This window comes from Heterodontus francisci, chromosome 15 (assembly GCF_036365525.1).
Source record: "Heterodontus francisci isolate sHetFra1 chromosome 15, sHetFra1.hap1, whole genome shotgun sequence".
Taxonomy (NCBI): Eukaryota; Metazoa; Chordata; class Chondrichthyes; order Heterodontiformes; family Heterodontidae; genus Heterodontus; species Heterodontus francisci.
In genome coordinates, this window is record NC_090385.1 from 53,913,291 (window position 1) to 53,929,841 (window position 16,551).

Genomic DNA, 16,551 nt, shown 5'->3' on the forward strand with positions numbered 1-16,551 from the left:
ATTCAACGAGTCATCTCACGCACCTTCTCAGATTTTTCAGAAACCCAGGAGTGAACTGCTAATGCTGTAGTTGAGTTAAAGAGCCATGGCAAAGCCCATTTCAGTTACAAACGGGTTCCCGACCCATTATTGGCCTCCCCACTGTGTGCAGTTCTGTTCAGATAACATTCAGCCCCACATGTCCAGTGACTAGTAAGAAAGAATCCAGTGATAACTCGAAGACAAAAATGCTTAATTTTATCACTCTTAATTATATAATCAGATAGTTCTGTCATCATTGTTTGATCAGAACTTAATTTAAATACCGTGTTTTACTTCTGCATTACCTGTTAATCCATCTGGTTCTGATCTCATGTTCTTTTTACATCACTGGGAGTTTCTTTTGATTCCTCAATAGGTGTTATCTGCAATCTGTTTTCTGTGACCCTTTTCACCCTTCCAGTACATAATCTTCAATAATTTTTAATGACTCTTTTCCTTACTAAATTTTGCCTCCAGGCATCTTTTAATGTATTTCTCCATGCCTCAAAGTTACTTTGATCTTGTAGTTCAGCAGCAATGGTCTGATGAAAGATAAAACTGGTTAGACTATTCCTAATTGGTGTGGATCAATGTACATATTTATCTCTGTTATCCCATTGGAGTTAAAAAATATGCCATTATTTTGCTGTAACACTGGCATATATGTTGATGTGAATTCCTGTGGTGTCAGCTTGCAATACAAATCAAAAAGTGCCAGATTGGATTTCCAATCTGTGTTAGCATAACAAGTGACGTGGACCTGCTGGGAGCTGTGGAAAGACATGGCAACATGAGCCTGCACTTTCAGCAGAGGATGAGAGAAATGGGAGAAAATTGTGGAAAGAAGGAAATGTGTGAGAGCTTAGTTATATCCCAATTTATTCACATAAAAGTGACCATTAAGGTGTCCATTGTGTACATGTGAGTGAATTTTGTGCGGGACTACTGAACAAATTTTGCATAGCCCCCCCACTCCCCAGTAACTCGCCTAACCAACTCTTCAAACACCATCTGCCCCACATGTGGTACAGTCTGCGGTTTGCACATTAGACTCGTTAGCCATGTCAGAACTCAATGAACTTGGGTGAAAATGAGTCATCCTCAATCCCGAGGGACTGCCGAAGAAGAGAAGAAGGAACTACTGAATAAAAGCTAACTGAAGCATAAGTATAGATCCTCCACATTTATACCCTATCACCATTAATAGGTTTGCAACAGCAGTAACTAAGAAAACACTTGGGTATTAAGTAAATTTTCTAAGAATATGGAACCCTACCAGGAACTAGTGTCTGCTATCCAATGGGTTAGATCACATCATTTCAATAAACTAATTACTGATGAACACTGTACCACTAGGTACATCATTTTTGTAATGCCACTGTAATGTTTTGTTCATTACACCACAAAGGAGTCAAAGCCACTTCTCAAAAATGGCTGACAAATTCACAATTATGACAAAATTATAAATATTTCTCAATTTTGATATGACATAATCATGAATAATGTGTAATCTTTCATATGTAGCTCTTTGACTTACCCACCACACATATGAAGATTGCAATTATATATACACACATCTTATTGCACTATATATCATTTAATTACATGTATTGAAATGTCTTTTGCATAAAATTGCAAAACTGACATTTGAAACCTTAGAATGTAAGAGTATAGCTTAAATCTTAACAACTGCTTTTGTCATTTTTAACACCTTGGCTCTGTTACTGAGTGCTATGCTTGCTTGCAAAGCAAGACTTGTTATTTCCTTCCTGGTTAGATGCTGAAGACTGACGTTAAAGTTCTAACCCACACCATTTTGTTGCGGTAACGACTTGCCATGTGACTCCCCTTCCTGTGACTCAGATTCCTTCAGTTAAGCAGAACCTCTTTAATTTATATCCATTTTTTATTTTTATTCTTCTGAAAACAATGTTGCGAAGAAAACCTTCCAATGCATCAGAAAAGGAGCAAAACCGAAAACCAAAGGTAGGGAATTTAACCAACAATTAAGGTAACAAAAATAACAATGAACTGAAGGCGTTTTACAGTTTGAGGATGAGCTATGCGGTGCTGCAAGACTGCACTTTAGGCAGTCTTTTATTCACACCATGCAATAGCTCTGTACATCATAGATCTTAATAGTGTTTTAACGGTATTGTAACAAATTCTGATTAGTTGAAATTATTCATTCTAAGTTCAGAGTATTGTGTGTACATTGCTATGTTATAAAAATTAGTTTCAAATGTTGATTGTATAGTAGCTGAAGTATGCAATAATGCAAATTAGCCATTTAGCTATGAGACAAATGATTAATGAATATTCCTCTATATAGGACTTTTTCTGACTTAAGTTTAACCCATAACAATGTAATTATACCATTTTTTAAGGTATATTTTTTTATGAAGCAGAATGAAATATTTTCTACTTAAGGCACCCAGTGTCAGAATCAAGCCTGCACTCTGTCTTTTAAACCTTAATTCATGCAACAGGGGTCATTTTCCTAAACCTAAAACACTTGAGAACTATAATGAAATGCCAACCTAGGTTATGTGCTCAAGTTATGGCAGGGGGTTGAAACCTTCTGGGTCAGAGATGAGTGTACTGAGCCAAGCTGGTAAAAAGAAAAATTAGAGAAAAAATTTTCAAAACTTCAAATCTTTTGAAATAATTTAACATTCAAAGTGGAAAGCACCTAATTCTGAATTCAAGTTTTTTTAAAAAACAGGAAAGCACTTGTTACTGAGTTATACAGTCAGCGGTGAGGCGTCACATCAAATGGAAACCACCAGCTCCAGGCTTTTAACAATAAGCTGTCAAATAATCCTTCGTCCCTTAGACTGAATATATTATTTGAAATTGATTACTCCCTTTAAAGTAATTTTCTGATTCATGCGACACATCCAAATATTAAAGAAAGACTTGCCTTTATATAGTGTCTTTCACAACCACTGGACATCTCAAAGCATTTCACAGCCAATGAGGCACTTTTGAAGTGTAGTCACTGTTGCAGTGTAGGAAACACAGCAGCCAATTTGCGCACAGCAAGCTCCCACAACAGCAATGTGATAATGACCAGATAATTTGTTTTTGTGATGTTCATTGAGCGATAAATATTGGCCAGCACACCGGGGAGAACTCCTCTGCTCATCTTCAAAATAGCACCATTGGATCTTTTATGTCCACTTGAGAGGCCTTGGTTTAGCGCCTCATCTGAAAGATGGTACCTCCAACAGTGCGGCACTCCCTCAACTTGCTCTTTTGAGCATGTAAGCAAAGCAACCAGAGAAGGGCAGTAGGATTCTGGTTAAATACACAAAACAGGGCTTGATAACGTCACTGGGGCCTGATCTGCCTTTTTAGTCAGAGGCCTGAGTGGGAGAGCAGTGATGGCTTCCCCATCAGGTCAAACCTGTCAGAAGGAGGATTGTGGTTCAGCAGAGGTTCAGGCAGATAAGTTCTTTAATTTTTATTTTAGATTTTCTTGTGGGCCAGCAAGAGCAGGAGTGCGCCTCCGGTCCCCACCAGGAAGACTTAGGCCTCCCTTACCCCGGGTTTTCACTGATCCTGTGCAAAAACGTATTAGAGTGGAAGACTGTGCAATAAAAGGGTTAATTTCTGTGTCTGTATCCATGTCTGTGACTGTCTATGTCTATGTTTGTCTGTGTCCGTGTCTGTCTGTATCTGTGTCTATGTCTGTGTCCTGCCAGCCACTGCAATATCAATGGAAGATCCACAGAAAACCTGGCGAAAAAACACATACACCAGTTACTTCATTTCTCCAGGGTTTCCACATACCTCCCTGAAAATTGTGGCAGACAATCAAGAGAATCCCCTTAGAAATTCACACCCTAAGTTTTAATTTCCACACGTTGAGGATGCAGGATGGAGGGAGAACAAGTAAAAGAGGGAAAATAAGAGAACTGACCATTATAGCATTGATAAATAAAATAAAGAGACTAAAAATGCTTTAGACAGAGAAAAAGGTTGAAGGCTAAATGTGAGAGAGAGATAGAAAGCATTGGCTGGCCAATGGGTCAGGAACTAAGTTCAGATGGCCCAGAGGCCATTCACTGACACCAAGAGAAGACTGCCAGCAACAGCGTACATCCAGGAAGGGGATGTTATGAAGGTTTCACAGTGGTGGGGCGAGGGGGTGTTAGGGGAGTGGAGGGGGGATTGCAGAGGTTCAGACTTTCCTTATGAGACCTGGAGAAAGTCTCCTGCTCCTCCTGGGCAAAATTAGGAAAGATTTTTTAAAACTTTCCTTAGATAACCATGCTGGTTTCCCAATAGCTTTACCTGGTAAAAATGTCATCGAACTCCCATGTACAACATTGGTCCGAATCTGCATTCATTAATATGGCTCTCAGCAGAGTTTAGCACAAGCCTCATCTGCAGCCAAAACCAATGGCGTTAAAATGAGAAATCAGTGGGAATGGAGTGGGAAATGGAGCTGTTCCATTTTAGCTGCTCCATTTTAACTGCGCCCTCACTACTTTTCTGCTAACTGGAGAGAGTAAAATGCCCATACAAATTGTTTTGTGTTCTGTCCAGGATTGAGATATATTATAATTTTATAGTTGTATTATGTGTATTAAAACAATAGTTTAAAAAAAGTAAGTTCCTATGAATCTGCTTCTCAGTGTTATTTGGTACCAATGTGCCCTGTACACAAGGTGTCAATTTACAGACAAGAATTTGGTTTGGAACCAGCCATATTCTAATTCACAGTTACCTGCTCCTGATTCACTCTCAGCCATCTCAGCCTTGGTATGGAACTGTAATAACAATGAATTAGTGAAATTGTACCCAATTAACTTCTCCAAAACCTTTTCAACATTTGAAGACTGTTTTCCTTTCTTTATAAAAGCCACCAGTTATTTTTATAAAGTGACAGCATGAACTAATTTTGCAAATGTACAAGCCGGTGGGGAATCTCAGGGACACAGAGAAACTTGGGATGTATGGCTAATATTTCCCAATATGTCCTCTACATGGGTGAAGTTTGCAGTAGGGAGAGCAATTTCATAAAAAGTCAGCCTTTTTGTGTTTTATTGAATTCCTAACCTACACATTAGATACACATAAAACAATGACAGTAAAACAATTATCAAGAACTGGATTACTGTGGGTCCTCATAATTGTCTGAATGAGTAGATTTTCACCCAATCAGTCGCAGCTGAATTCAAAGCCACATCCCAGAATAGAAAGAATTCTATTCTATTTCATTCCTAATTCAACATTTCTTTGGACTAGATTGGAAAACTCATTCAGAGAGATCACAAGAAGAGAGAATTACATTTGCCAAAGCTTTGGAGTTTAGGATGCTGTCATCCTCTTTCAGTAACCTGGATTGTAATGAGTGCAATATTCAACTCCTTACAGGTTCTTTCCCCAGAGAATATTCTGTTGCTGTACATTCATCAACAATATAGGGAACAGGTTGAGACTATTCTCCATTTAATAGCCTTACGTCCATCTCTGCTGACTATTTTTATCCTTCAAAATTTCATCATGTTTCAGATTAAATCTTGATTAGGTAGACCATTTATCCCATTATAGCTCATCCTTACAGTCCTTCCATCATTTGCATGTAACCATCTCAAAAATGATTCCAAGGATTTTGTCTCCATTAGACTACCTGGAACTTCATTCCTTGTGTTGACCATCCTTTGTATTAAGAAGTATGTAACACCAGCTTGCTTTGTTGAATGATAAATTTCTTTAATCCAGTGACGGGAGATCTAAATTTATATTTTTTAAAATATATTTTAAAAAGAACAGCTAAAAAGATTACTTTGCTAGCAGCTTAGGATGGTCACCTAATTTGCAATACTGCATCCTACATCACAAGGCTTGTGAGGAGGAAGACAAAATGTCTGCTCATTTCCAAGCAAGAACCAAGACCCAGGAGGTTTAAGGGAATTACCTGTTCATTTTAGCAAAAGAGAAATACTGCTAACTGCTATGGTTGAATCACTGCATGACTGTCATTTGATAAGCCCCTCCCCATCTGTGGTTTTAAACTCGTATTTTCTCTGCAGCAAAAGAGAAGTGTCTGGACTCTGACACATACAGGTCCAGATGGGGGCCTCTCTCTCTCTCTCGCTCATTCTCCATTCCAGCTTGAAAGCTTTCAAATCCTGCTTCTTGACTGGCCACCTTTGCATACTCCAGCTACAATCAGAAACCCCATTGGAGGAAATCATCTCCATCACTGTCTCCAAGAGACCCACCAAACCAGTCATCCACCTCTTCAAACTAAAAGCCTCAGGACCACCGAATTCAGCTAGTAGCCAGCCAAATCACCAAACACCACAGATTGTATACCCCTTTTTTCTATGGACTCTAACTCAACCAATCTACCTTTCCCCACTCTGTAACCTATTTGTGTGTGTGTGTAAACCTCTAGGGTGTCTGTGTGTGTGAGTGAGTGAGTGAGTGAGTGAGTGAGTGAGTGAGTGAGTGAGTGAGTGAGTGAGAGTGTGTGTGTGTGTGAGAGAGAGAATGAAAGTTGGCATGTAATTATTTATTTTCATTAGTTCAGTTTAGGTACAATAAAGTTAATCTCTTTCTTCGTTAAACTCAAGAAAACCTGTCTGATTGATTACTTACTTGCTAAGAACCAAACACCTACAGAATTGGCCAGTACATCCACTGTCAGAAATAATTAAACATGTTGTGGTCAAACAAGGAGAGGGAAAAGAGGGAAGTCCTTCGACCCCTCCTCAATTGACCGTAACAGAAATTTAGGGGCTCACGTCTGGGATCAAGCCCAAAGACAAACAGGAAATTGGAAGTGGAACACCAAATTGATCCTGAGCAATAATTTAGAAACTTCTATATAGGCTTTCCTGTGGTTTTCAGTGCTAGAGGACTAGAATGTCCATATTCAAAGCCAGTACCTTCCTAGAACAGAGTGAGGTAACTTGGGCCAGGTTAAAAGCCCTATCTGCTGAAGAGTTGAGGAATGTAACTGGACAATTAGAGATTATTATACGTCCAAAAGCTAGGAACCCAAAATCCTAAAACTTTGTGGCCAACCATTTTAAAATTGACACAGAAGAACCAGAGACAGGTATAGAATCTGAAACAAAGTAACATTAGCTAAGGTACAACTAGAACACAGGAGACTAGAATTAGAATTGCAGAATGAGAAAGAGCAGAGAGAGTCTCAGGAAACAGAGAAAGAAAGAACTTTCAAGAGAGTGAAAAAGGAGAGAGAATTCCAGGAAAAGGAAAACAAAGGGAGGAAAGGGAAAAAGAAAGAGCTTTCCAGAAGGAGAAGGAGGAAAGGGAGTCAAGGCGGCTCAAACTAACTAGGGGAAGACCCAATACAACCAGTGAAGGCATCGCTAGTGAGGGAGTTATCCCGAGCTCAGGACTGGATGCTGATCTCTTAAAGTTCTCCCAGCTGATACCAAAGTTCAAGAGGGGGATGTGGAAGCATTTTTTGTCTCTTTTGAAAAGCTTGCAAAATAGCTGACGTGGCCAGCAGAGAGCTGGACACTATTATGCAAAGCAAACCAACAAGCAAAGTCCATGAGGTTTATTCACTGTTGCTTGATGAGAGTTTATCAGACTATGAGATGACTAAAAATGCTATCCTGGGCGCATATGAGCTAGTACCGGAGGCGTACCACCAAAACTTCCGAACCCTCCAAAAGCAGCCTGAACAAACTTACCTCAAGTTAAAAAAATTTAAGCAGCTTACTTTTGAACAGTGGATACGGGCACTTAAGATACAGCCCACCTATGAAAACCTCAGAGAGGTGATCCTCTTGAAGGAGTTCAAAAACTCGATTCCCCTTTCCATAAGAGGCCACATGGAGGAACAAAAGGTTCCAAGAGCCAGACAAGCAGCAATCCTGGCTGATGATTATACAGTTAGTCACAAGCTCTTTCCCCAAGGGAAACCCTTCCTTAGTCACCTCTAAAAACCTGAAAAGGATAGAAGGTGATAGGTGGGAGGGTGATAGGAGGATAAATGGTCATGAGCGAGAAGGGAGAGTCGGAAACACAGGGGACCCACCTCAGACCAAAAAGCAAGGTGCTGAGAACAGGAGTGGTGCCCGAAAGCCTGTGTGTTCCCATTATAACAAGGCAGGTCACCTTCAAGTTGACTGTTGAAAGTTACAGGGAAAACCCATAAGTTTAGTCAGGATACACCAGACGAATGCAGAAAAGGGGCCCTGATGGAAAGCACAGCGGACCAGGCTGTGGCTTTAAATGCAGCAGTAAAACCCAGTAAACCTACTGCTGAGAGTGCAAAAAACTTAAAATCCCTGAGAGTTACCAGGATTTTGTGTCCAGAGGAAAAGTGACCCCATACTCCTGAAGTGAGGCGAGTAAGCCTATAGTCATACTTAGGCATACAGGGGCCACCCAATCCCTTCTGCTGGGAAAAGGCATGACCTTTCCCCCAGAGAGTGCATTGAATGCTAGAGTGCTAGTAAACGGTATCGGAGGAAAATATATGCCCATACCTTTATATCGGTGCACCTGGAGTGTGGCCTTGTTTCAGGACCGTTAATGGTGGAAATTGTCCCTAGTTTACCTGTGGATGGGGTCGACCTGCTCCTGGGTAATGATCTGGGGGGGGTGGGGGGGAAGGTGGTAGCTTCCCCAGTGGTTTTAGAGAGACCGAAAGAGGTCAGGGAGACAGAACAGTTATAGGGAAACAGAACAGTTACAGGGAAAGGTCCCTGTCATTTTCCCTGATTGTGTGGTGACCCAGTCCATGGCTAAACAAGCTCCGTCAGAGGAGGCTGAACTGGCACAGCAGACAGATGATCCTACTGTCTGGTTATCTGAAACCTTCTTTGGGAAGTTAGAGGACTCAAAGGATGGTCGAGGCTTAGCAAGCCGATCCAGCGTTAAAAAAATTAGTGCAGACTGCCCAAACTGAAGCTGAAGCAGAGATAGTACCAGAGTGCTACTATTTAAAGGATGAGGTGCTGATGAGCAAATCGAGACCTCCTCACAGATCTGTAGACGAAGAGTGGACAGTGGTTCACCAGGTAGTGGTGCCGCCGAGGTATCACAGGGAAATAATTAGAATAGCCCACAAGATTCCAATGGCTGGACATGTTGGTATCAGAAAAACCCAAGCCCACATAAGGCTGCATTTTCACTGGCCACAACTCCACAAGGATGTGGTGGAGTTTTGTAAGACTTGCCACATGTACCAGGTTGTGGGGAAGCCTCAACCTGCAATAAAACCTGAACCCCTAATTCCCATACCAGCTTTTGGGGAACCATTTAACAGAATGCTGGTAGATTGTGTGGGGCAGCTGCCAAAAACAAAAGGGGGCTACCAGTATCTTCTCACCATTATAGATGTGGCTACCCGATTTCAAGAGGCCATCCCTCTAAGAACTCTCTCTGCCATGGTAGTGGTGGAGGGGCTAACACAATTCTTCACCTGATATGGGCTGCCTGCTGAGATCCAGTCAGATCAGGGCATGAATTTTAAGTCCAGTATTTTTTTTAAAAGGTCATGGGTAATCTGGGAATAAACCAGCTAAAGTCCTCAGCCTACCACCCACAGTTACAAGGGGCTTTGCAGTGGTACCACCAGACCCTAAAGACAATGATCAGGACATGCTGCTATGAGTACCCCCATGACTGGGACAAAGGGCTGGGATTTCTTCTGTTTGCCACGAGAGACTCACCCAATGAGTTCATTGGCTTAGGTCCCTTTGATCTTGTTTATGGACACGAGATGAGAGGTCCTGTAAAACTAATCAAGGAGAGGTTCTTGGGACATAGGGATGAATCTTCAGTGTTAGACTACATCTCCATGTTCCGAGAACGGCTTACGAGAGCCTGTGCAGTGGCTCAGGAACACCTTAAAACCTTCCAGACAACTATAAAAAGGCAGGCGGATAAACATGCAAAGGCCAGAACCAAGACGGCACAGTGGTGCAGTGGTTAGCACTGCAGCCTCACAGCCCCAGCGACCCAGGTTCGGTTCTGGGTACTGCCTGTGCGGAATTTGCAAGTTCTCCCTGTTGCCGCGTGGGTTTCCGTCGGGTGCTCCGGTTTCCTCCCACAGCCAAAGACTTGCAGGTTGATAGGTAAATTGGCCATTGTAAATTGCCCCTAGTGTAGGTAGGTGGTAGGAGAATGGTGGGGATGTTGTAGGGAATATGAGATTAATGTAGGATTAGTATAAGTGGGTGGTTGTTGGTTGGCACAGACTCGATGGGCCGAAGGGCCTGTTTCAGTGCTGTATCTCTCTGAGTCTGAGACTTTCAGCCTGGAGATATTACCAATACAGGGAGAACCATTGAAAGCCTGGTTCAGTGGCCCATACAGAGTAATAAAGAGAATTAACCAGGTGAATTATATAATTAACACCTCAGATCATAGGAAAAAGCAAAGGCTGTTCCACATCAATATGTTAAAATGGTATCACAGCTGGGAAGGGACAAACAAGCATAGGTCTGTCAGGCAGTCAGGAAAGAGGAGGGCAAAAGGGGCAGTGAGGACAAGTTAGAGGAAGGCCTGGAGGATTCCCAAATCAAACCCCCTGCCGTCCAATTAGCTAACACTGAAGTGTTATGGAAATTAGACACCATACTCTCCTATTTAAACACAGAATAGAGAGGAGACCTAACAAGGCCGCTCACAGCGTTTGAAGGGATCAGCAGCGACAAACCAGAGTGCACAACCTTAACCTACACGATATGGATGTTGGAGAGACCCTCCCATAAAACAAAATCCCTATCGTCTAGGTCCCAGGAAATTGACCCAGGTTCGGCAGGAAATTCAGTATATTCTGGAGCAAAAGCTGATTGAGCCCAGTCAGAGCAGTTGGAGTTCCCTAGTTGTGCTCGTGCCCAATCCCAGATTTTAAGAAACTGAACCAGAGCATGGCTATGACAGTGAGACTGATGAGTGTGTGTGTACAGTTTCTTTTTAATTTGTGACTTATAATGAAATGTTCCTGTCATCACATTTCATTTCGCATGGTGGGGAGGTGTCATGCCAACTTGCGTTGTTTAATAATAATTTTCTTTAATACAATGACTGGAGACCTAAATTTATATATTTTTTAAAAGATATGTAAAAACAAACAGCTAAAAAGATGACTTTGCTAGCAGTTTAGGATTGTGACTTAATTTGCAACACTGTATCCTACATTACAAGGCTCGTGAGGAGGGAGCTGAAATGTCTGCTTGTTTCCCAGCAAGAACCAAGACTCAGGATGTTTAAGGGAACTACCTGTTCTTTTTAGCAAGAGGAAAATACTGCTATGGGTGAATCACTGCATGACTGTCATGTGACAAGCCCCTCCCCGTTTGTGGTTTTAAGCTGGTGTTTTCTCTGCAGGAAAAGAGAAGCTGCTGGACTCTGACACATACAGACCCAAGTGGGGGTCTTTCTCTCTCTTTCTCTCCATTCCAGCTTGAAAGCTTTCAAATCCTGTTTGTTGACTGACCACGTTTACATACTGCGGCTACAATCAGAAACCCCGTTGGAGGAAATTATCCACATCACTGTCTCCAAGAGACCCACCAAACTAGTCATCTACCTCTTCAAACTAAAAGTCTCAGGACCACCGAATTCAGCGAGAAGCCAGCCAAATCACCAAACGCCACAGATTGTATACCACCTTTATCTATGGATTCGACTCAACCAATCTACCTTTCCCCACTCTGTAACCTATTTGTGTGTGTGTAAACCTCTAGTGTGTCTGTGTGTATGAGTGAAAGTTGGCACGTAGTTTATTATTTTCGTTAGTTCGCTTTACGTACAATAAAGCTAATCTCTTTCTTTGTTAAATTCAAGAAAACCTGCCCGATTGGTTCTTGTTATGATCATAGCAAGTAAATAATCAAACACCTACTGAATTGGCCAGTACATCCACTTTAAGAAAGAATTAAACCTGTTGTGGTCAAACAAGGAGAGAGAAAAGAGGGAAACGCTTCACCCCCTCCTCACTTGATCGTAACAAGTACCTCATGACATTAATCCTAAATTTGCCTTTTCCAGTTTGAACCTATGCTTCATTTTCCTACTTCATTGAAGTAGCTTTCCAGATTTACCTGTTGCAAACAATTTACCAGCATCCCCTTTAAGCTGCGCAGGTGCATCGGAAATATGTCACACAGGGAACAATCAGGTCGCGCACAAGTACCTTTAAGATGCATCGATGTGAGGGCGTGCTTCAACCTTAATGGGACCATGCAGTTCAACCTGCCAGCCGCACACAGCAAATAGAATTTAGAGGGAACATTACCATTTACGACCTTACATTTACTACCTCCTATTTCTTATCTATATGCTGCACCTCAGTGTCATCATCCAAAAACACAGCATCTGTTTCCATGGGCTGGATTTTGTGCAGCCGGCGGGGATTACAACACCAGGCCCAAAAGGTGAGGGGAACCACGCCTCAGCCTTTTGAAGGATCCACCCACCGCCACCCCCCAGCTGCATTTAACAGCGCTCGTGCAAATAATTGCCCAGTGCCAGCTCCCCATAAGATTCCCCCTCCAAGACCTGCCGACCAGAGGGCTGACAGCTCAGCAGACCTAGCAGTGCCACGGGGAGCGGTGGCCACTGCTGGAACTGCAGCAGTCACCACACAAGGAGCAGTCATGAAGCATGGAATGGGGGTGGGATGGCTGGGGCCACTCAGGCAGGCTCCAGCAAGGATGGGGGGTTGGGTTGTGGAGAGAAGGGGGATGGGTGATGGGAAATGGACAGCCTTTGCTACCGGGGGCCCACCATGGGCCACAAATTCCCATGGAGGAGGGCCCCCCCAACAAGCCCACACAGAGGTTTCCTTGACTTACTGTGTGGCTTCCTCACATGGCCGAGGGGCTTCCACTAGCTGCTGGTAAAATGCCAGCAGTGATGGGAAGAGGCCTTTAAATGGCTATTAGACACTTAAGAGCCTCAATTGGCCACTAGGCGGGAGGACTGTCCTCAGCCTTCCCCAACCCAGACTAAATTGGATGGAGCAGGAAAGTGATGGGCACACCACCTCCCACCTTCCCATGCAATTTAAGGGACCCCTTCTCTGTTCCTGTCCCTAGGGGGCCCCTAATTTTCAGTCCCACCTGTGCACTGGTGATACCCAGCACTACCCAAAGGCCAGCTCGGGTACACAACTTAAACTCGACCTGGGCCCGACCCGACCACATCTAACCTGAACACGACCCGGGCCCGAGTCCTTTGGTTTTTTTTTTCCCACACCCAACTTAACCTGACCCAACTCGATTACTGGAAATTAGTGGCGTTTACTCTTACTTCCCTTTCCCTCCCTGACCAAAAGGCAGCACTGACACTGTGTCTGACGCAGCCCAACCCAACCGAGCTCAAATGCCGTACCCGGAAGAGCGACCCAACCCGACCCAAACCCAACACGTCGTTGGGTCCGGTCGGATAGCTATGCTCTAGCTCTACCTCACCTCCACCTCTCTTGATCCCCTCCACTGCCCTTAAATTATCAGACTGCTTGTCCAACATCCAGTACTGGATGAGCTGAAATTTCCTCCAAATTAATATTGGGAAAAGAGAAGCCATTTCTTCGGTTCCCATCACAAACTTCATTCCCTAGCCACTAAATCCATCCGTCTCCCTGACAACTGTCTGAAGCTGAACCAGACTGTTTGCAACCTTGGTGTCATATTTGACCCCGAGGAGCTTCCTATTACATGTCCACACCATCACAAAGACTGCCTATTTCCACCTCCGTAACATTGCCCGACTCTATCCTTGCCTCCGCTCATTTTTTTTCATTCGTTTGTGTGATGTGGGTGTCGCTGGCTAGGCCAGCATTTATTGCCCATCCCTAATTGCCCTTGAACTAAATGACTTGCTAGGCGATTTCAGAGGGCATTTAAGAGTCAACCACATTGCTGTGAATCTGGAGTCACATGTAGGCCAGACCAGGATAGGACGGCAGATTTCCCTAAAGGACATTAGTGATGGGTTTTTACAACAATCGACAATGGTTTCATGGTCACCATTAGACTATCTTTACATTCCAGATTTGTTAATTGAATTAAAATTTTACCATGTCCCCAGATTATTAGACTGGTTTCTGGATTACTAGTCTAGTGACGTTACCACTATGCCATCACCTCCCCATCTGTTGCTGAAACCCTCAACCATGACTTTGCTACCTTTGGACCTGACTATTCCAATGCATTCCTGGCCCACCTCCATTGTCCAACCCTTGGCAAACCAGAGGTCATTTAAACACTTTCATGTGCCAAGCCTCACACTCTGACTTGCATTCTCTTGCACAGAATACCTCAGGTCAACACACCTTGCAGCTTCACTCATTCCTCTCACTGCTGGCACCTCACATCCCCATCTAAACAGCCAACTCTCACACTCACCCTCAGCCTATTGCCCTTTCACACCCATGCCTCACAGTCAACCTCCATAAATGGTATCCTTCCCTCCTCTCCACACAAGCCATTACAACTACTCACATTTCTCTGCTGTCTCTCCTTGCAACAGAAGAGGGCACAGAATTTGGTGAGAGACAGAGACCCGGGGAGGGGTAGTGGGGGCAGGCGGGGGAGGTGGCCCTCCAGTGACTGGCACCTTGTCAGCCATTTGCAATGCATGCCCACCTACTCCACTGGGAAGGAGGTCCTGTGCCAGGAGACTGCAGATATCAACAACAGCTTGCCATGAGATCCTGAGCCTCCTGGGTCACTGGTGCTCAGACATGTCGAGAGAGCTGATCCTCTGCCTGTAGACCCTGTGTTGAGGTTCTCGCCTCCTTCCAGCTGGATCTCATGTCCATCCCTCTGCTCTGTGGAGGGGCATGTGGCTGAGAAAGCAGCTGCTGCTGCTGCTGGTGTTGCACCTGCTGCTGCTGGAACATTTAGCAGTGGTGTAGTTTCTGCTCCCACCCCTCATCAGAGGTGGAAGGTGGAGCTGCAAAAGCTGCTTCCATGCTGTGTTAAAGGTTGGTAGCAGGGATGTGCAGCTGAAGGTGAATGAAGTTCTAGTCGGGTGAAATGTCTTCCAAGAAATTGGCAATCACCTGTCAAGCAATGAAAGCACTCTCTGAAAGAAGAAGTGCTTTAAATAGCAGCCTCTAACCTGGCCATGGCTGAAGTCCTTCAGTGTAACTGATCAAAGCCTTCCCAGCTAGTCAATTTCACTGAAGAAGTTGTTTCTGCTGTGCACTCACCTTGGTGACCCTGGCAAGTTGCTTAGAGGTCAGGAAGCAGGCTCCATACCTGGGAAATCCAGGATTCAGTGTTAAAACAGCTAATAATTGGCTCTTAACACTTCTTAATTACCTAACCAACAGATCCAAAGGGTTTCCTCTCTCCTTCAATCCCACCTCGGGGAAAGCCGACAGAAAGCAGGTTGAGAATTTCCAGGACTTTCTTACCCTGCTCACTCCCAAACCCACCTCCAAAGACCTGGGAAAATTCTGCCCAAGTTTCTACTTTTTTTGTAATTCAATCTTCCAGCACTAGAGATAAATCTCATGGCTCTTCTCTGTATCACCTCAGGGGCCTGCATGTGTCCATTGTGGCTTGGTGACTAAAAGTGAACCCTACATTCATTGCATCATCTGACCAGAACGCTGTTGTGTTTCAGTATGACATTTTCCTACTTTTATGCAGTTGATTTAGCATTCTATTTACTATAATTACCGCTTCACCATTATCTTTCTTACATTAGGGGTAGGGTTGTGAAAGAGTGTGTAAATGACCTTTTCATCTCTTGGATCAGGCTTCAAATCAATCCAGACAAAGGGCATTAAAATTTAATTTTAATGATTATTAAGGGCCTTCAATTCAGTTATAATTGCCTAAATTTGCATTAATAATAACAGTGAGACTATCAGCGCTCTTCATTTTACAAAATAAATTGGACAGCAACTTCTGGAGTGCGCACATGCTCATTTAAACCTGGAACTCTAGAAGCTGCTGTCAGAGATAACCCGTTCCTCCTCAGAGTAAGCTGTTAACAGTCCTCCCCGATAGAATTGGCATTGAAAGAAATGCAATGGTGTGAATTTGAGGTACTTATCCATCTACATATGTCATTAAAGGTTAGGGCTGGTGCGTTCAGGAATAAGTGAATTTTTAACAGTGTGATATCGATAATTACTGCCAAACAATCTCTCGGGCCCTGAAAATTTAATTTTACAAGTGTGTAGTCTCATTCTTTGTGGTGGAGATTTTAAAAAATGTGTAAAAAGCTAACAATGGTGAATTCTACACTATACCTTATTTGTCGTATACCTGACTTGGGAATGTTTGATTCTGTCACATTATTGCATATTAATGAAGGAAAAAAGGTCAGTTCTTCACCATCGGTATTCTATATCATAATAAACACAAATATATGCACATGCATTCATACATACCAATATATATTCTATGAGGTAGAGTATGCCCACAATGTACAGGCCTTTGCTAATCTGATGCAGGGGAGAGAAACACAATCTCGGCCATGTTACCCAAATTTTCCCAGTTTGAAAATGGGATGCCAAATTAGCAGGATGTCTCAGCACTTCAGAAGATGATGGGATTG

The 16,551-nt window shown here is 43.2% G+C and overlaps 1 protein-coding gene across 2 annotated transcripts in view; it reads left to right on the plus strand.

Annotated features, from left to right (window-relative positions):
• Positions 1-1,850: 1,850 nt before the first annotated feature.
• Positions 1,851-16,551, plus strand: part of sash3 (SAM and SH3 domain containing 3) — a 71,377-nt gene continuing 56,676 nt past the window's right edge. For both annotated transcript variants that reach the window (XM_068047563.1, XM_068047564.1), the window contains exon 1: positions 1,851-2,007. In XM_068047563.1, coding sequence (XP_067903664.1) covers positions 1,951-2,007 — 57 coding nt within the window. In that variant the 5' untranslated portion in view covers positions 1,851-1,950. The remainder of the gene's footprint in view (positions 2,008-16,551) is intronic.